At 40.0% G+C, this 22,366-nt stretch overlaps 1 protein-coding gene across 1 annotated transcript in view; it reads left to right on the top strand.

The window, feature by feature from the left end:
• Positions 1–523: 523 nt before the first annotated feature.
• Positions 524–22,366, top strand: part of GRXCR1 (glutaredoxin and cysteine rich domain containing 1) — a 70,669-nt gene continuing 48,826 nt past the window's right edge. The window contains exon 1 of the mRNA XM_060776177.2: positions 524–1,049. Within this exon, the coding sequence (XP_060632160.1) occupies positions 642–1,049 (408 nt within the window). The 5' untranslated portion in view covers positions 524–641. The remainder of the gene's footprint in view (positions 1,050–22,366) is intronic.

Genomic DNA, 22,366 nt, shown 5'->3' with positions numbered 1-22,366 from the left:
TTCTGAAAAGCCCTGCCGGAGGAAGCAATAGCAACTTGCATATAGGTTCAAACAATGAAGTTGCCTCAACTGCAAGTCCAAGTTGTTATTTGAGAAATTTCAAAAGACTCGGCTTAGAAGGTGTAACAGGTGGCCCGGTCTAAGATTGCTCCAGCGTATGTCATCCGAGGACATCAACTTTCAGATAGATCTAATCAGCTCCTCGGGGATCTACCACTAGTTCTCTGGAAACTGGAGCTCAGGAGGATTTTGTGTGTGGTCTTTACTTCTGTGTCCTTGTTAGCCCTTGCAAACTGACACATATCTTAGACATAGTATCAGGTTTGTTTATTTGGTTTTTTAAATTGTAGAATCTTTCTTTTCCCCCACCCCTTCTGAAAAAGTGCACAATGGATCATTAATATTTCATTGCCGATCTCATTTTTCAGGTTTTAGTTTAAAGGTAACCATAGCACACATGGGCATTCATTATTAATGACTGAACAGCACAGTAGCTTCTTGGGACTCTCTTCTTTCCTTTAGATGTTAGCCTCATATGAGCGGTGCTGCTGTCAGTGGAAAACAACTTTGATATTGTTTTAAGTGTGAGAAACTGGCTAATGTGATGACAACCTAGACCAGGACGATGTAAGCAGCTCCTAATGACGGATGGGACCATGTTTAAGAGTGACACCAAGGGTGAGGGTGAGAGGCAGCCAAGGAAAGTCCGATTTCGAATTGCATCTTCTCACAGTGGGAGAGTGCTAAAGGAAGTGTATGCGGATGGAGAAATATATGATTCCCTGGACTCTGAGTGCACCAGCAGTTCAGAAACGGACCCAAACAGCCGGCTGAGCGAAACTGAGGGACAGCACAATGGAAACCTAGGTTCTGAATGTGATGAAAATGAGAATGAGAATAACATGCTCATTTTCATGAGAGCTGCCAAAGAGAAGGGATTTGGCATGAAAAGAGTCAACATCCTTAGCAAAAATGGTACAGTTAGAGGAGTCAAGCATAAAGTCAGTGCTGGTCAAGTCCTCTTTGACAATTTGACAAAAGTGTTCGAGGTAAGTGCAGTAGTTTTGCTCCTAGGCTACAACAATATTCCATCTCCTGTTTTGGATATCTTAAAATACATGTTTTGCTTTGTTTGCATGCTCAAAACAACATCTTTCTGAACTTATTTATTAATAATGCCCAGACATGAATTTTGAGACATTTTCTTTTCGCAATTTTTGATCCAGAACTCCTCACCAAACATTGATGTTTTGTATTTTGTATTTAAAGCAAACAAAATAAAGTAAATAATTGAGACCCCACTTAATGTATATTTGAGGCCAGTTATTTACATGAGCAATGCTCAACTAGTTGAAAACAGGCTTAATTTTACTCAAAAGGGAATATTTCAGTGGCCCCTAAAAAGACCATCAACATCGAATTGTTTTCAAGCAATTGAGCTTTTAAAAAATCTTTGTTGGATGTGGGTCTTATTTGATCATGACACATGTTTTAGGCTCGCCAATGAAGTCTGTGCTTCAACTATTATCCCCAGAAATATTGTCTCATTTGCCAACGTAAGGGCAACAGCATCACAGTCTAAGATGGAGTCAAAAACATTGAGGCAAGCTGGAAGGCAAGTTTATGCTATACAAATCCAAATGGTCCTGTGTATGGTAAAGACAGCAGTAACAGTCTTCAGAGTACAACTTGGTTATAAATGTTTACACTTTTTAGTAGATAATACATATATTTAACATTTGTGATCCTTAGGAATGTGGTAGAAATGATGGGGAAATCACAGGTAAATGGCATGTCCCTGTAAATCCTATGATCAGGATCAAAAAGTCCACCTTAGGGTCTGATAGCAGCCCAGTCAAAGCAATAGGGATTTTTGTTTTTCAGTGGTAGCTCACGCTGTGTTACAATACGTCTTTCAACCTTCCCCCCCCCCCCCCCCCCCCCCGGGCCATCTTTCAAAAGCGATATGCCAGGTGGCATTGGAGCTGGTCTCCAAGAACACAGACCGAGTGACTCCTTTGGTATAAGAAATTGGTATGATGTTTCATGGATCCTGGCCATTTTATGAATAGCGGGCAAAATACCCAGTCATTATCCACCATGCACATCATTTGTCAATGGAGCTGAGACCAAAGATATGCAAACCAGAGGATTACAATTGGCACATCTGTCATTGGAGGTGGGCTGTTTCACTCTATGTTAAACAGGGTCATATACAGATTTATTAAGGTCCATAGACACATCATATTGAAAATGTTTCCTTTTAATCTTAGACGCAGTGCTCAGAGAGTTTACTTTCAGGGGGTACAACGTCCAAAAACCTCTAGGTAATAGCCATGCTGAGATCTGTAGTCTAAAAACTAACATTTTCACACTCTGCCCAGATGTGTTGTAGTTACTTCCCAAGTGTCTTGTTGTTCCTCAGGACTTCCTCAGACAAGACCCATTTCCAAAAAATGAGGAAGCAAGTTATAGGTTGTGTCTCCCCAGAAGAATATTGTTGTTGCTGTTATTTATTCAGTTCATATCTAGTCTGTTTTCATAAGAGCTCAAGACAAAGAATGTTCCGTGTAAATGTCCTTGTTGTTGTTATTACAGACAGAAATAATTATCTGAATTTTTTTTACATACATTATCTTACGAATCCTTGTAATTTTTCCAAGAAAGATCATTATTGTTATCCTCAGCTGGAACTGATGGTTTGTTGCAAGGTTAGAATAGAAATACATTTTGGACTTCAGCCAGTGAATCAACTACTCCCTAAAGTTGGAAGCAGCTCTAGGGACACTTACATTGGACATATCCCACTGAAATAGGGTTTTGTGACCCTAGTGTGTTTTGTAGCACTGTGTGGCAGAAAGGCTAAAGAAACTGTAAAATTACAGCTCCTATGGGTTGTTGTAGGTTTTTTTGGGCTATATGGCCATGGTCTAGAGGCCTCTAGACCATGGCTATATAGCCCGAAAAAACCTACAACAACCCAGTGATTCCGGCCATGAAAGCCTTCGACAATACAGCTCCTATGACTTTATAGCATTGGTCATGGCAGTTAAAGTGGTGTCAAACTGTATTAACTCTACAATGTATATGCACTCTCAGGGAGTGGAGCATCTGAACTGATATGAAGGGTAATTTTCTGCAACTAAAATCCATGGGGCACAATCGTGCTAGCTGGATTGTGTCCATTTTTTACATGTAGAAGATAGTAATTTCTCTTAAGACATAACAAGCTTACACATTAAATCAATCTAAATTTAAAGTATACTTTCTTTCTTATCATGCTTTCCTTTCAGTAAACAATGAATGCTATGCGCACATCATGTCAAGCTCTAATATCACGGAATATATGAAATCCTGGTTTCAGTTTCTGAAAATGGATTAAGAATGGAAATATGCATATCACATTTCCAGTTTTTTATTACACATTTTCGCAAGGTTAATCAGATTATTTAATTTAAAAATATATGTGTATGCTTGCTGAGATGAAATGTTAACAGCACAATTCCGTGTCTCCCTTTTTACTTTATTGAATTGTTTTACTCCTAGGCAAGTGTGTATAATAGCAGTGGGGAACCTATGGTCCACTCAAAATTAATTGAGCTATTATTCCTATGATCCTTCATCCCTGAAAAGTCTGCCAATGGCTGTTGGGAAATGGAATCCAAGTACATTTGCCATGAGTGCCTGCCTCCCACTGTCAAAATCTGATTCAGAAAAATGCCAGTGGCTGTTTTGATAGAAAAGCATTATAATAAAGTTTCTCACCAGAGAACTACATCAATGATAAAAATCATACAGCGCGGAGAAGGAGATTTGGGAGTCAACAACAAACCCCACCCCCACCCCCTCCATCCCTAACCTTAGTTTCTCCAACTATACTCAAAGTTTTTCCTATGACCACACCTCCCCCAACTAAATCACTCACCCTCCCCAAGTTTTTATTTATGTAAACACAGAAATGCATTCAATAAAACGATTTTTTAAAAAAAGGTTCTCACCTGTTATAGAAAAGCATAATCGAATATCAGCTTATTCTGTATGCTTAGATTGCAATCTGAGAGTAAATTATATTTATTTATTTATTTATTTATTTATTTATATCCTGCTTTTATTAAATGCTAATGTTTAATAGAAAAATAAAACAGAAATCTTAAATCACTATCTGGACTATATGAGGAAAGGTTTAAGGAATCGAACATTTTTAGCATGGTAAGCAGAAGACTGAAGAATAAACTTTTTACAGAATGAAGAGTGAAAAATTGTTCTCTGCTGCTCTTACAGAATGAAGAGTGAAAAATTGTTCTCTGCTGCTCTAGAGCAGTGGTTCCTAACCCTTTTTTGACCAGGGACCACTCAACCAGGGACCACTTTGACCAGGGACCACTCTCCAACATTAGTACCAAAAGAGTTAGGAATCAGGTTTTGATCAACTTTGGATTCGGTTTGGTTATTTGGGGTGCTGATTCAGTAAATTGCATTGGGTAGACCATATCAGCTCTAGTTTCTGATACAGAATATATGTCAACCAGTAGTCGCCATCTACTCACCCACAGAAAACCATATTTAATAATGTAGAGCTGATGTGGTAGTAGTAAATTTTAGTGGGTAGTCAGCCTCTCCCCTCCCAACATCCCTGTTGTCTTGGCACTATAAGAGGGTTTCACAAGACCAGTTGCTCTCGTTACCACGTGGTTTCGTGGCAACGGTGTAGTAATAGTGAGGCCGTGGACCATATTTTTTGTTCTTGCAGACCATTGTTGGTCCACGGACCACAGGCTGGGAACCACTGCTCTAGAGGGAAGAACTTGGTCTAATGGTTTCAAGTTATAGGAAGATAGATTATGTTGGAACATCAGAAATAATTTCTTGACATTAAGAGGAACAAGTTACCTGGAAAGGTGGTGGGTTCTGCCTTTGGAGATCTTGGAGTCTGGGCAGCTACCTTTTTGAGATGGTGTAGCTGGAGAATCTGCATTGTCTAGGGCAGGGGTCTGCAAACTTTTTAAACAGAGGGCCAGGTCACAGTCCATCAAACTGTTGGAGGGCCGGATTATAATTTGAAAAAAATATATGAATGAATTCCTATGCCCACTGCACATGTCTTATTTGTAGTGCAAATAACACTTAAAAACAATACAATAATTAAAATGAAGAACCATTTTAACAAATATTATATATATATGTAATTATTATATATATAATTATATAATATATATAATTATTATATATTATTATATAATATTAGTATTAGTATTATATATAATATATATATAATACTTATTATAATAATAAGTATTATTATAATACTTATTAGTATTTCAATGGGAAGTGTAGACCTGCTTTTGGCTGATGAGATAGGATTGTTGTTGTTGTTGTTATTGTTGTTGTTGTGTGCTTTCAAGTCATTTCAGACTAAGGTTGACCCTAAGCGAGGGCTGGGTAAATGACCTTGAAAGGCCGTATCTGGCCCGCGGGCCTTAGTTTGAGGACCCCTGGTCTAGGGGTTGGACTATGGGACTCCTTCCAACTTCATGATTCTGTGATTAAATGTGTAGATGTGGATAAAGCTATACTAAAAATAAACAACATCCTCACCTATCCCTGAGGGTTGTATAGAATGAACTGGGGATGCACAAGCACAGAGTTGTTATAATGAGTGCAGCCAGCTCGTAAGAAGAACCGTTTCAGATCTCAGTGTAATTGATGTCCAACTACCATTATTTGTAAAGAATATTTATCTAGAGGATTTTTGTCTGCACAGTGTTCTGTAGAGTCCATCCACTCCTGAGTATTTTAAATATATCCCATCTGGTAGTTTAGGGCCATTGAGAAAAGCAAGGTGATCCTGCTGTCACATTGTATCCAGAGAGGTCTGTGATGCTGCAGGATGACAAAGCAAAGACCTGCTGTGTTATTCTATTGCTGCCTAAACCATAGGGACACTTGTGGTACTTTCAAAGGCCAGAGAGAAGGGTGAAACGAAAAGTGGAGCTAAATAGCAACAAGTACAGCTTGTACCAATGCAGTTAGGACTTAAATATATGCAAAATGATTCTTCACAGCAGCAGGAACTGGCGATAATACACTCATCTGAACATCACTGAGTAAATTATCACCTGGATTGGGACAGAACAGCATTGTTTCTGTTAAAACGACAATGAATTCCCAACTTTCTGGGCACAGTGGACTGCGGTGATGTAAAAAAATGAGCCTGACCTTTCTTGTCACATCAAAGGCAATACTTTTCGGTGAAGAAAGTTAACACATCATGCTGAGAGCTATGGCATGTGCAAATGAGGAATATACATGTAGAAATCAACCTGATTATGCTGTGTAATTCCTTCTAAACCCTACTGGCATCTGCCCCAATGAAAGCTTTCTGTTTGAAGATTTTTTTGCTTTTTAACAAGCTCCACAAATCTTATTAAATGCCAAGTGAGCCCATCTACATTTCACCCTTGGAGAATATTTATAGAAGGAAGCAGGCATCTGATTTCAGAACCCTACCAATAACAAGTACACTGAATATCTGAACCAGCCAGAGGTATATTGATTTCGGCCGTTCTTCCACAAGGGCTGCTAATGCCAATATCCTAGATTTTACTGTAAATGAGTTTCTGCAAGGACCCATATGCCTAATGCTGCCTTTTAATTCCCTCTAAATGACTTTGGGCACATATTTCTGTTTCCAAGAACAACAATCTCTCAGGAAATTATTGAAGGCAGGAAAAAATGCTGCAAATACAGTCTGCAGTGGCAGGAGCTAGCTGTTTTTCTGATTAGCTGATGTTATCTGGAAAGACAACAGAAGGAATGCAACAAAGAAAAGAACAATTGCTGTTTTACTTGGAAGAAAACATGTAACAGTTTCCCCTCTTTGGTGATTTTAGATATGAACATATTGGGGGATAAAGTGCATTTTTTAAAAGTCAGTGTACAGAAATTCATAGTTTTTAAAATGTTGTTTCTCATATGATTCAGTGTGAAGTTTTTTGAACTTCCTCCTTTAAAAGGGAGGGAAAGACATTGGATAGTGCAGATTAGATTGCCCTTATTGATGCAACCAAATTGAATACATTGGTCTTTGACCAATATATTATTATTATTATTATTATTATTATTATTATTAACACGATATGAGGATTTAAAAATCGAACTGCAAAGACTCTGGCACAAACCAGTAAAGGTGGTCCCAGTGATGATCAGCATACTGAGTACAGTGCCTAAAGACCTGGGCATGCACTTAAACACAATCGGAACTGACAAAATTACTATCTGCCTTATGACTGACCAGGAGTGCCTCTGTCTTGTCTGGATTTAGTTTCAGCTTGTTGGCTCTCATCCAGTCCATTACTGATGACAAGCACCAGTTCAGGACCAGAACGGCATCCTTGGCATTTGGTGGAAAGGAGTAATAGAGTTGGGTGTCATCTGCATAAATTTGGCCCCGAACTCTAAAACTTCAGATAATCTCTCTCAGAGGTTTCATGTAAATGTTAAACTGCATGGGGAACAGAATTGAACCCTGAGGGATCCCACAGGCCATCAGCCAGGGAGTCGGACAGGAGTCCCCCAGCTCCACCATTTCGGTCCACTCCTCCAGGAAGGACTGGAGCCATTGCAGAACAGTGCCCCCAAGCCCCATTCCAGAGAGACGGCCCAGAAAGATACCATGGTTGATGGTACTGAAAGCCGCTGAGAGGTCCAGGAGAACCAGCAGGGACAGACTCCCCCTGTCTAGCTCTCTTCATAGATCATCCACCCAGGTGACCAATGCCGTTTCAGTTCTGTAACTAGGCCTGAAATCAGTTTGAAATGGATCAAGAAAATCAGTGCCTTCCAAGAAACTCTGGAGTTGCGAGCCCACCATCTTCTCTAGAACTTTGCCCAGAAAGGGAAGATTTGATACTGGCCTGTAGTTGTTCAACTGAGTGGGATCCAATGCTAGTTTCTTTAAGAGAGGTCTCACTACGGCGTTCTTGAATCTAATTGGCATTATGCTTTGGGTCAAGGAGGTGTTCACCAGCACCTTCACCCACTCGGCCAGTCCCCCCCGGCTGATTTTGTGATGGCAGATCGGTTAGGATCTGGCACTAAACACACTTCTAAATAAAAATCAAAATATGGTACAGAAATTCAGGGTAAAGGAATTCAAAGTTTATGCTGTCGCACGCTGGGCCTGTGCATCAGACTGTAGACAGGACATAAATTCTGTGTGCCCAACGGGACACCGGGGCTGCCTCAGATTAAAGGCCTTTGGATTTCCTTAAAACAGAGTCTTTAAATTGCTCAAAGGTTCAACAAAGTTTTTATTAATGAAAACAAACAGGCACTTCAAGGCTTTCTTAACAGTCTATTGGCTCTCTCTCTCAATCTTGTCCACAGGGAACAGGCACTATCTTCATAAATGGTATTTTAACAAACGGGGAAATCCTTAATTTCTAATCTGGGCAGTCTGTCTAATCTGGGAGCCCCTACACCTGGTACCAACTGCTTCTGGCTTCCACGAGTGACCCTTACCAAGCAGAGCTTTGTAGACCTCCAGGGGAAAAGGAGTTCAGGTTTCAGTGATGGCTGACTGAAGTCCCTCCGCAAAGGAGCTGTAAGGCTGTATGATCCTCGGCCAAGCTGTGGGCTGTATAACCCCGGCCAAGCTGTAGGCTGTATATCTCCCTGGCCAAGCCATAGAAGACGAAGCTTTCTACAAGAGCTCTTGGTATTATGTCCTGCATGAAAGGCTTCTCTGTGTGGACTGAACCCAAACTGGCTCCTATTCCCTCCAAAACCCAAAAAGGGGGCGGGACCAGGGAACCTAACTATAATTGACAGGCGACTTGCCCTATGATTGCAGCCAAAAGAAGCCACCTATCTGCAGAGTCCCTGAAACTTAGGACTACAAACAAACATTCAATGCAAAGCAAACAAAATTGGAGCTCCTGGTACTGCTGTACCTGCACAAAGTTTTTTAAATGTTGATTCTCATATTATTCAGAGTAAAGCTTTTTGAGCTTCTTCCTTTAAAAAGGGAGGGGGGAGACATCAGGTAATGCAGATTTGATAGGAGCCCCTGGTGGCGCAATGGGTTAAACCTTTGTGCCGGCAGGCCTGCTGATCAAAAGGTCGGCAGTTCAAACCCGGGGAGTGGGGTGAGCTCCCATTTGTTAGCTCCAGTTTCTCATGTGGGGACATGAGAGAAGCCTCCCACAGGATGGTAAAACATCCGGGCATCCCGTCCTTGCAGATGGCCAATTCTTTCACACCAGAAGCGACTTGCAGTTTCTCAACCAAGTTGGCTCCATTGGTCTTTGATGCCATTGTATTCATCATGTGATGGTGGGTTGGTTGGAATCTGGTACTAAACACACCTCTAAATTTTAAAAAAAAATCAAAATATGGTATCACATCAGTGCACTGAAAGAATGTCTGATATGTATCATGACCAAAGAGAGGAAATTAGGTTTGGCTGCTCCCCCTAAGATTCTGTCAGATCCATTGAAGTGACTTGTTTTCCTTCAGAAATCAAATATCACAGAGATTTGGCATGCCAGTCCTTTTCACCTTCTTTTTCATAACGTCTGTGTCCCAAAACGGGAGTGTTCAATCTTTTGAGCAAGTCATTCTAGTGATGCACGGATGGGAGTGCAATTTCCCCCCTTCAGACTTCCCTTGTGATTACTGATGGTGTCTGGACTGGGAAAGGTTGCTATAGCAACCGTTCCCCCCTCATCCCCTTTTGCTTGCTTCAACAAGGAGGGGAATGCAGTTTCCATGACAACATCTTTCCACATCCTCTCGGTGTGAACTGAAGCACTACAAAGAAAAAGGTGATGTAACGGTCCCTAGGTAGTGCGCTTTTCGTTTGAGGGGCTTCAGAATGAGGTTCTGTCACTATTGCGCATCCTGCTTTCGCAGATCAACAGGATACTTGGCTCCTCTCAAAAAATGATTGCTTTTCCTTTCTAAAGTCAGGAGAAGCATTCTTCTTTAGTGGATGTGAATGTGATACTTGGAGCTCAGAAATGCCGTTTCAAACTCCAGTTTGTGTTGGAAAATCCACATTAGGCCTTTAGCAGACCAACCAAAAGGATGTTCAAGTGTGTGAGGTCCCTTCTACACTATTATCTGATTAGAACTGGATTATATGGCAGTGTAGACACATATAATCCAGTTCAAATCAGATAATATGAATTATCTGCTTTGATAATCTGGATTATATGGCAGTGTAGAAAGGATCTGACAGCTTCAGATCTCCTCATCATATAAGGCTTTATTATTTATTTATTTTTTTTTTACAAAAGTTGCATCTACTCTACCATATAATTCAGTGTGGTATCGCATTAGTTTGGTGTGTTCCCAAAATACACACAGGTTAATGCGATTTAACTGTTGCACTCCAGGACAGGATTAATCCTCTGACTTTAAACACCACATGTTGAATAGGAAAAAAAACATCCTTTTATGTAAAAGGATGGATAAGTAAAAAAAACCCAGTAAAGCAAAAAGCACTTTAAAGAAATGAATAAATCCAATTAGGTAAAAAGATAAGCAGGAGCAAATTAGTCCAAGGCAGAGTTCACCAAAGTCCATAAAAGCAAAGTCCATACAACTCTAACACAATCCAAGAAATCGGGAATACATTGATCCAAGGCTTGGGTAAGCAATCATGAAATCCAGGAATCAAAACCATGAACAAGAAATATCTTAGCACGAATCTTTAAAGCATGGCTTCCATGAACAAGGACAAGAACTTGGCGTGATACTAAATGATGCTCCATGTGACTGTACATCCCAAACTTGAGACTTTTATCCCCTCGGTTGTTTTTGAATTTTTTATTATTTTTTCCATGCAGATAACAAAACAATACAATACGAACCTTAGCCATCTAAAAGATAATATCGAAAACTGATTACAATTTTTATGGCTAGGATACTGGTTCCAATTGTGCTTCCCTTTACCGTATATCTTGATTAATTACCCCTTTAAACCACCCACACACCCACCCTTACCACCCACTCACCCACCCTTACCACCCACTCCCCACCTCCCTCTCACCCCCCATCTGGGTTGCTTGAATCAGTACATTGTTTTAATTGTCTGGAAGGCCTGATTTAAAGTCCTATCTTTTCCTTCCATTTTGTCGATTAAACAAGACAATTTCCTAAACCAATTTTGTCTTGACTGAATATTCAAATATTTATTTTTCTTTTCATAGATGAAATCATTAATTAAATATTCAGAGAGATAAGACTACCAGGTTTTCAGGTCCCACCTTGTTTTATCTTTCCAACCTCTGGCGATTATGGCATGTATAGCGGCTATCATAAATTTCTATATATCTGACCATTCGTTGTTTCCCTCCTTTACCTCTATGGTGAGGGACAGAAACTGAGCTTTATTTCAATGTAGTTTTTGCCCTATTATTTCCTCTATTACTTCTCTAACAGTATTATAATATTTTTGGATTTCAGAGCAGTCCCACCACATGTGTGAAAAAGTACCAGTCTCCCCGCATTTATGCCAGCATTTGTTAAAAGTGTTTTTCATAATGTGAGCCAATTTCTTTTGTGTTTCTTTGATTCTTAGATGTTTAATTTTTTGAGTTTTATTGATCCAGGAGTTTACTAAGTTTTCATTAAAGTTTATATCCTGTTTCCAGGCCTCTACTAAAGTTTGTTTTGTATTATAGGATAAGGCTATTAGTTCCTTATATATTTCCCCTATAATGCCTTTCTCTTTTTCTATTTTCCAGCCTATTATTCTATCCAATGCGGCATCTGATGTTTCTTTCTTTTTCTTGTGCTCTCTGCGACAAGCCTAACCAAGCTATCCAATACTTTGAGCCACATTTGTCCTTTATCTTATCCCATTTTTTAATATCTTCATTGGATTCCAAGAGGTCTCCTACCTTCTTTACTCCATTCTCTTTCAGGGACCTGATTAAATTCCTAAATGTTTTATCTTTATTTTCCAGGGTTTCTAGCAGAAAGGGATCTATTTTATTTATTTGTAATTTATTTTATCCCCTCGTTAGCTAGGTCACTTTAGGTCAGAAATTGGTTTCTCTTTAATTGAGGCTTTGTTATTGTTTTCTGTCAAAGCCTGGCAGAGCGCTGAAGCCATTGCTCGGCTCTCCTGTTTTGACTAATCTCTTCTCGTCTATCTCTGGGCTCGTTATCTACTTGCTCGTTAACTTTTGCAGCTGGTTCAGGTGTGGAGTTATTTTCATGTTCTCTCTCATGAGAATTTTCTGGTAACAATTCAGAAAGCACACCATCATCCCCACACCCCTCAGGGACAGTCTCACGGGAAACTACAGGGATCTCCTGGTCATTCTCTTCATCAACATCACTGAACAAACCATTGCCATCTTGAAACTCATCTTGAACCTCATTAACATCATTCCCCACATCCAAAGCACCCTGATCCTGAAAGACAATCACAGGCTGAACTCTAACATTAACTCAGGCTAAACTACTCAATGTAGTTGCATTTTGGATTTTTTAAAAGACATCAGGGAGAGTCAGGATTTTGACCTTCTTCCATGTTGGGGAAGTGGGAAAAGCTATCCCACATCGCACACTCTCTGGACTCAAGCAGCCTAGGGAGGTGAGATGGCAATCACTAACTGTCTTCTCCACTTATATTTTTCTCCAGGAGAAGATGGTAAAAGTAGAAACTTCCTCTTCCTGAGGAAAAGTAGAAACTTCCTCTTCCTGATTCTGAGCCATGAGGCTGGCAAAGGAATCTGGGAAGAGCAGGAGGGATGCTGCTGATCTTTCCAGGTTTCTTTGCCAGCAATATGGCATGGAACCAGAGAAGGAGGTAGGTGGTTTTTTCTTTATTCTCTGGGGGGGGGGGGGGAATCGCTGGTGTGGGGAGATAGAAATCAAGCCCACGTTTAACCGCCTTCAGCACGACTGGGCTTTCAGGCTGGTGTCCCACTGCCAGGCAGTTCAGGACATCCTTGTGTGGCCCCAGTGTGATTAAGAACCAGCATTTTTAATGCCTGTTGAGCAGCATTATGTACCTATATAGAGGGCCAAAAGGAGGGAAGGGACTGAAATACGAAAATCATAAAGTCTACATGGTGTCCTTCTGAGATGGATTATGGAGGAAGGGACTGCAGGCATTTCAAATGAGTTTCTCAGGTGATGTGATGGGTTTAGATTTCCTTTGTGGTAACCTGGAGGTATATAAAAAGGAAGGGGAGGGAGCTGAAAGGTCTGATTTATATTTTTGAAAACACAATTCAATTGTGAACCAAGCTTTCAGACATTAAATCATTTGGCCCACTCACATTACAAAATGATATCACATTATCCCACTTGAATTGCTATGCTTTAATTCCATGGAATCCTAGGGTTTGCATTTCATGGAGGGACATCCAGAATTTATTCCTAGAGCTCTCCTATGTCTATGACTAAACAACAACATCCAGGACTCCATGAGATAGAACCATGACCATTGAAGTAGGATAGTATTGCTTTAATTGTGGAGAGTGAATGACCTTTGGTCATGCAGAAAGGATTCACACAGTGTCAGATTATGATGGAAAGGCAACCAGCACAGCTTGAGAATACTAGTTGTTATGGTCATCTTTTGCATTTATACTATAAATGAAGGAAGTGAAAGCAATATTTTAATGCAGAGAAAGAGGGAATTGTGCAGCTAGCACATAGGCCCATATTTGTTGCTTATTATAACTATTGCTACTCTATAGAACCAGTGAAATGGCTGGGTGACAATCAATCTGTCATCTCTGGCCACTTACTGACACACAAACAGAGGGGAGAGAGAAAGCCCAGACAACTCCTTCTCAAAGTCCCCCATAAAGACCATCCTTGGTTCTTATAATTTGACGTAATAATGAGGACCAGAGGGGTTGCAGTGATGCAGTGGGTGAAATCACTGTGGCTGCAGAATTTGTTGACCGAAAGGTTGTCGGTTCGAATCCGCAGAGTATCTATTGTTAACCCCAGCTTCTGCCAACCTAGTAGTTCAAAACATGCAAATGTGAGTAGATCAATTGGTACTGGCAGGAAGGTAACAGTGCTCCATGTATTCATGCTGGCCACATAACCTAGCAGGCATCTACGGACAATGCCAGCTCTTCGGCTTACAACTAGAGATGAGCACCATCCCTCAGAATCGGACTAACTAGACTTAATGTCAAGGAGAAACTGTTACCTTTTACTGAGGACTAACAATTTTATGCAGAAAACTATGTTGTCATCCTAGGCATAGCCATACACACCCACTGAACTTGTTGTAATTGAGTAAGCAGATATACAGTTTGGCTGGAATTCTGTTTCTCCCTTGGATATGATACCAAAAGCTTTTTGTGGATCTTCCGGTGACCCTTGAAGGACCCTTGCTGGCATCCTCTCTCAGAGCTCATGACTCAGGCTTCCTGATATCAGATATTCTGTTAGCTTGGCATATCTAAGGTGAGATGACTTTTAGCAAGTGAAACTGAATCAATTGGCCTGTGCAACTTCTTCAGCTATCAGCCAAGGTGCAGGAATTTTACCCCAGATATAAATGCTCATAAAAATCTAAAGATCTAATGGCATGTGACAATTCTATGAAAAGACTGGTGAATTTTGTAACTTTGTGATGAAATAACAACATATTTGCTTATACATTGTCCCCTTGAGGATGTTGCTCTCCTTCCTTCCTGTCTTTTCATTTCCTTTACCTTTGCTAGCCATTTTTCCAGATAGTTAATCTTGCATGCTAGTCTATTAGATTTTGTTGTATATTTTACTGTGACATTGCCCTACATTTTGTAATCCTTTGTTGTTATTTTATTCATGTGTTTGTTTAGTACATTTTTGTACATGGAAGCCGCAATATTTTACATGGAGTTTCCACATTGGGAGATTATTCTAGTATAACTAGTACACTAGTATAACTAGAAGTTATCCAATATTGTGTAAGGAAGTATCAAATGCTTGTTTTAATCACCATGGAGGCTGGAATCCTATACCAACCATGAGATGATCAGTGTTTGACCTCAAAACTCATATTTGCTCCACTGCAGTTGTTGGGTGCCTTCAAGTTGTTTCTGATTTATGGCAAGCCTATTACAGGGCTTTTTCTTGGCAAAATTTATATTTTTGGGTATCATTGCCTTCCTCTGGAATTGAGAGATTGGCCCTATTCCAACTGAAAGATAGAAAAGCATGGTCCTTGAAATTACCCATCAACAATCCATTAATCACAATAGGGAAACTTGACCATATTTAATTTATTTCTTTGGTAGTGGACTGAACAAGCTCAAGGACCTGGTTTCAGTTTTCTTCACAATGGGGGTGGGGGTGCATTGACTTCCTGCTTACATTATAGTATTATAGATCCAAATGCAATTATAACAGGTGTAATTATGATACAATTTGTTGTTCTTTTTGGAGTGGGATGAGGGTAATGATTTTCTTGTTTTTAATAAATTCTGGAGAGTATGAACCATTCAGTTTTGCTGGAAGATGTAAAGATTCTTAGGGATGTGTTTTTTTTAATGTATTTTCCACTTTTGTGGGAGTCCTGTGTCCCTAGCTGCAGCAAATGTGGAAGGCTGACGGTATTACCCATCTTCCAGAATCTTTGTACAATCCCTTCTATTTGGTAATGGAGTCAGATACACCTATTACTCCTTGAAATGGATCTTTCCCAATGGGGGAAAAAGTGGGGAGGCAATAATGAACCACTTTAAAAATATGGAATAATTGAGGGGGAGAATATCACAGTTGCCATGAAGAATGCAAATTCCCCTCCATAAAGGAAGGCTATTCCCACCACACTTAACTGGTAAAAAACAGAAACCAGGGTGGGTGAAAGCTGCAGTAAGTGAAGGGCCAAATCACCAAGACCATAAAGCTGACACACCTATCTTCTTCTACAGAGGATCAGATAGGAAACTAGAGACCCTCCACTATAAAATCATAGCACTGACATTTGTTGTTGCTCATCCATAGCAATGCATCGGCTGCTAAAAATTTAGTACAGTGCTTAGCCATGGAAACCTACTGGGTGCCCTTGGCAAAGTCACAATCTCAAGTTTAAGAGGAAGACAGAAGCACATCTCCTTTGCAGAAATGTTACCATGAAAATCCCATGACAAAGTTACGGTATGGTGACAAGAACATGGGAGCTTATGTAAAGGAACAAAACACATTTTTGGATTAGAGTGAGGTATTCAGGATTCTTAGCCAGAGAATTCCAGTACTTCTGAGTAAATTGCAAATCCAGGATTCCATAAAATGTAGGAATGGCAGTTAAGTGACAACACAATATTATCATTATGTTGTGTGAAAGCATTCTAGGTTCCCATGGTCCTCTTAGGTGGGATGTCCTACCTTTTAGGGCAAACTGGGGCTTACAATTACTCAGGCTGGATCTACACTGTCATAAAATCCAGTTTCTGAATTCAGATTATCTGCTTAAGTTTAAATCAGATAATCTGGATTCAGAAACTGGATTATATGGCAATGTAGATGGGGGCTCAGACAAATGACTAAGGAAGTGCAAAGGGGGGGGGGGGGGACTGGATCAGGTGACACCATCAGAAGGAGTTACACCAAAATGGCTATCCAGAAAATGTTTATACTATGTTTCAGCAAAAAATATTGTTTTATAGAAATATCCTTGTAGTTAGATATAAACACAAAAAAAGATTTTTTATAAACCCATCTTAGACATACTGTATCAAATCACAGTGTTGTGCTGTTTTACTTTTTCAACCTTCTAATGTGCCTGCATGCCCGTCAGAAATGTCATTATTACAAGAAACGTCAGGAGAAAAATTGCCTCCAGAACATGGTCATATAGCCCGGAAAAACCTACAACAACCCAGTGATCCCGGCCATGAAAGCCTTCGACAGTACATTATTACAAGAGTTGTGCGCAGATCCATTTTCTATCGTTACATCTGTTTTTTCGTTACTTTCACTACATTCAGGAGCTGCCCTGAGTCCCCCTTTGGGCATTGAGAAGGACGGGGTAGAAATGCTGGAAATAAATAAATAAAATCAATGTAATGGAAAGCCACCTCCCAGTATGAAAATCAGCTTGACACGAAAGCAAGTGGGAGCCAATCCCGGCTCCTTGCCTGCTTTTTGTGAGCAGCCTCCTTGCCTTGGAAAGTGTGTGTGTGTGTGGTGTGCAGGCCCAGAAAGTGCATGTACCTGCTTGCAGCTGAGTGCCTCCTCTAGAGTAGGAATGAAACAAAACTTGCCTTCTTGTCTTGAAGAGTGCATGTGTGGTGTGCAGGCCCAGAAAGCATGTGCACTTGCCTGCAGCCGAGTGCCTCTCCTCTAGAGTAGGGAAACAGGTAAAAAGCCTGTCTAAAGTGTGAACCTGCCTACAACTGAGCACCTCTACTCTAGAGTAGAAACAGCTTAAATGCCTATGATGGGAAGGGGAGACTGAGAAGCCCCTCCTCATAATGGGCAACAGAAAACGAATCTTTCGGCACCCCAGAGCGAAAACAGTTATCTGCCGTTCCAGTTTTGAGAGGGTCCCAAAAATGGATGGGCCCCCCACCGAAAGCCGGAGCATAATACCCATATTGCTCAAGTCTAATTACTACTAATTAAAGTAATGCTTTGAATAATGTAGTTTTGATTGCATTTGCTACAAATATGTGTTGTTGTGTTTTTTTTTTTTTTGCTGCTTTTAAAAATAGTTAGTGATGTTATAAATGTTTCTGGTATTTTAGCTGCAGTATTGTGGTCTGGTCTGGTCTGGTCTGGAAGGGAGGTAGGGCCATGGGAGTAACACCATGCATTATCATATTGGGTCACACCAAATCTAGTGACACTGCTGCTTAGACAATTTATGATAGATAAATTGTGGCTTCACTCCAGGTAAGTTTCCCATCCTCTCAACCTCTTCTAGTATAAAGACATAAATAGGATTCTAGAATAATAAACACTAGAGTTTACACTATTAAAAATGCTATAAATTTAAAATATTTTTTTCTAAGCTGCCCAGAGTGTTAGAAAATGGCAGGACATCAATGATATAAAATAAGCTAAAATATAAAAAAGATGTACCATATGCTAGTATTATGATTAAGTTGTCATTAAACTAACCTGAGGTGAAAAAACCCATCTCAAGATAGTTTGTTCCTTTGTAATGTTTCTGAATGCATTTTTGAGGCTAGATGTGAATATTATGTTTTCTGCAGTATGTCTCTCAACATGACAAAAAGGCGAGAAAAAACATTATTCTCGTAATGAAAACCTATTTATTTGTGAGTCATAACCAGGAGAGTCAAGGGCAGGAGCCGCAAAACCCTTTGCAATTTCTTCTCTCCAAAATGAACCAAACAAGTGATTGCAAGTGTAGTGAGAGAGATACTCATTTCACACCTGACAGGAAAGCCGACAAAGCCATCTGGATAGCTAGCCTACACCATCAAAAGCATTTTAACATATTTTTTTCCTGGAAACAAAAGAGAAATAGCCACTCAGTATTCTCAAAAAATATGTCTACCAAACCACAAAAGTAAACAACAGATAAGCATGCAGACAATTCACTTTTGTCTGTTCAGATAGACAGCTCATAAACAAAATAGAGCTATGTTGTTTACTGGTACCTTATATAATAGGTCTACAAAGGAATCTTTAACAACCATCACTTCTTCATCCCTACCAAAGCTTTAAACCTTTTAAATTAAGGGGAAAAGTACACTCACAACTCCGAGCTTTCATGGAAATTGTGGGAAATGTGAAAGAACACATTAATGGCCATTTCACACCATACAGTTATAGCACTGTCATTCCTCTTCAACCACACAGCCCCACTTTGTTTTCTTGGTGTCTTGGGCCAGATCCAGACAGGACTTGATCCCGGAAGCATCCATGTTAAAATAATGTCGATGTTTCTGGGAGCCTGTCCATACCCACCCCAGAAAGCGTGCACTTTCTTGGGTGGGTTGTCCAGACGTTCTCTTAGGACTAGCCTGAGAGAATGTCCGGAGGCCCTACCGGCCCTTGCCCCAAGCCTACAGACCTCTTAGAAAAGTAAAAAAAACCCCAAAACTTACCAGGCCTGCAGTATACCCTCAGAGCTGCTCTTCTGGCGCGTACAAGTGACACATCAGGAGAACGGGAGGGGGAGGGGATTTTCCTCCTCCTCCCTCTCTCCTGGCGTGTCATTTGTATGCACCGAGAGAGCTGCACCGAGGGTATACTACAGGCCTGGTAAGTTTTCTTTACTTTTCTAAGAGGTCTGGGGGCTTGGGGCAAAGGGGGGTAGGCCCTCTGGACGTTCTCTCAGGTTAGTCCCAAGAGGACGTCTGGACAACCCACCCCCAAAAGTATCCCAGAAGCATCCACGTTAAAATAATGCGGATGTTTCTGGGGGTATACTGTAGGCCTGGTAAGTTTTTTTACTTTTCAAAAGAGTCTGGGGGCTTGGGGGGGGGGGAGGGTGGGTATTCCCACAGTTATATTTAGCCCAGTAAATTGTGAGAATGGTGTCAGGACTGTATTCCAGACACTGGAAATAATGGATTTATCCCGAGCCTTCCAAGAAGGTGCAGAATAAATCTACTATCAAATTAATTCACTACAAACCGAATTAATCCAGGACTGTCCAGAATGCTGTCTGGACAGCCCCTCCAAATAAAGTTCCAAATAAAGGTTTTGTCTGGACAGGCCCTTGGTTTCTAGACCTGTTTCTGGGGTTATTTGGAGTGCTGATTCAGACAATTGCATTAGATACGGTTATCATGATTTTCTATGGGTGAACAGATAGTGACTGGTAGATGGCATATGATCTCTATCTCAGAAACTAGGGTTGATAGGGGAATACTGGTGCCATTTTGGAATAAGCAGGTCAAATATACCCAGAAATAAGCCTGACACACCAAAATGTGTGTTGGTCAGTATTATCATGCCAATAGCCTATGTGAGATCCTGGGATTTGTATTTTGGCAAAGCACAAGAGAAATATAGCTAAGAGTTCTGAATAGCCCTTTCAAAACTAAACTATAGTTAACAGGATTTCATAGGATGTTATAATGGCTGCCTGCTGAAATTGAATTATAGCATTATGACTGATAGTGTGAAAGAGCCCTTAAGCAATGGCAAAAGAGAAATTGGCCCTTTTCACATTGCATGTTTTTCTTGGAATGCAGTGTATTGGGGAAGGAATGTATAATGCTCGACTGCAACTCGAATGCCTGTGGTAAGGAATACTGGAAATTGGAGCTCAAGAACACCTGGAGGTCCACATCACCAACAGTAATGGAATATCTGTCCTTAAAGGCAAGAAACATATACAGTCAGTGATGTCAATTAGTAGAAGTGGAGCAATAATAAGCAGAATTTAGAAAAATTATTTTACTGGGCCCCTTCCACACAGCTGAATAAAATCCCAAATTTTCTGTTTTGAACTGGAATATATGGCAGGGTAGATTCAGATAATTTATTATTTTATTTATTTCCAATAATTCTATCGCGTTCCTTCTCAAGCCCCGAAGGGGAATTCAGGATGGCTTATTTTTGGCAGCAATTTGATATTCAAAGCCAATATTGTGGGTTTTTCCGGCTTTGATATTGTGGGTTATGTGGCTGTGTGGAAGGACCCTGGATTACAGACCCCTGAGGTGACCATTCAGCCAGCATAATCAATGGCCATTTCAGATGGGGGATTTTGGGAGTTGTAGTCCAAAATTCAATTATTCCAAATTTTGTTTAACCATGTTAATCTCTCATCGTGTATGATTACTGAAATCAACATGTGTTTTAGGCTGCCATTACTTTGGTATTTAATGTGGAGTGTTAATTTTGGTGTCTAATAAAAGTGGGTGAAAACTGAATCCTTAAAATACGGTATTTTTTCATAATAATAATAATAATAATAACAACTTTATTTTGTACCCCACTTCTATCTCCCCGAAGGGACTCAGGCGGCTTACATGGGTACAAGCCCAACAACATAATTAAAATAGCACATTAAAATTCAATAACATATTGTTAAATAAAACTCTTGCAATAAAACTCTACCTCTTGCAATTTCTTGCAGGAGTTTCCAAACAGAACCCTTGGGAATATGAATAAGGCAACACTAGCCATTTGAATTTTAGGCTCGTATTTCAAGTGTCAGCCTCTCAGGGCCTGAACTTAATTCTTTTACTAAGGCTATTCTGTTAAACACTACCTAGAACGTGAAGCCACATAAATAAATCAGTGAATAAAATGCAGAACAATTTCTTCCCATTTGACACAACAAATAATTTAAAATCCTAGCACTACTATACAATTTATTTTAAAAAGTACTTTATTTTAAGTACTTTTTTTTTAAAAAAAGTACGTGCCTGTGTCAGAGGCATGAAGGGCACCTTCTGCCTCCAAAGGCCACCTAGAGCTACTTCTACTCATTCATTTCCTTGCTCCTACTGCCTATGAGTCACCTGCCCTCTTTGAGCAAATAAACAGTGACAAGAATTAGGAAAGTGTACAGTATTCTCATATTGTACTCTTTCCTTGTTGCATATATTGGACCCAGAGGATGGAGGGCAAAGGAATGGGTAGTGAGAGCAGAAGTGAGTAGAAGATAGATGGTGCCCGTTATGGGTAACTTGCCCAAACTTCAATATGAAAAATGATATTTGTTGTCATCTTTGCTCCAAACACTGTTGGTATAAGTAGGTTGTTTTGTAGTCAAGAGCATTTATTTTCAGAAGATTTTCAAGAACTCGCTATTTAACAATTGATCTAAAAGTACCAGATCCTAGAGGTTAAAAATGGTCAATGTATTGTCGAAGTTAAACACCATCTTAAACATGGTCACTTGTTCTGGTTAATAATTGGAAAGGAGATTGCTAGAAAATACCAGATGCTGTAGACTGCATTTGAGGCTGGATCAACACTGTTATGTAACACTGTTTCATAATATTGATTAACTGCATTGAACTGGATTATATGAGTCTACACTGCCATATAATCCAGTTCAATGCAGTTAATCTGCATTCTGAAATTGAATTATATGTCAGTGTAGATCCAGCCTCAGGTTGCGTTCAGACATCACCAAAATCTGTGTTTTAAATCTAAGACAAAAAATATCCCTGTGCCTGACAAGTTTACACACAGACCTATCAGTTTCAGGATATGGTCCTCTGCTGTTCTCACACCCTCTGTAGTAGATCAAGATGAAGGGCAGACAGGAAGCGTTTTTTGGGGAAAAAAATCCTCCATTATGCACTTGACTGTATAGGTGCACATGCAAATATCTTAATTTAAACACAAGTAGATTAGCATGTGCGCATATGAGGTCCAGCACATAACAGAGGAAATTTTTTAAAAAACCAAACTTCCATTGGATCTCTCTCTTCCCCCAATTCTTAATTCAACTTTT

Source organism: Anolis sagrei, chromosome 5 (genome assembly GCF_037176765.1).
Source record: "Anolis sagrei isolate rAnoSag1 chromosome 5, rAnoSag1.mat, whole genome shotgun sequence".
Classification (NCBI taxonomy): Eukaryota; Metazoa; Chordata; class Lepidosauria; order Squamata; family Dactyloidae; genus Anolis; species Anolis sagrei.
The sequence above is the reverse complement of the archived record's forward strand: the minus strand, read 5'-3'. Positions and strand labels throughout refer to the sequence as shown.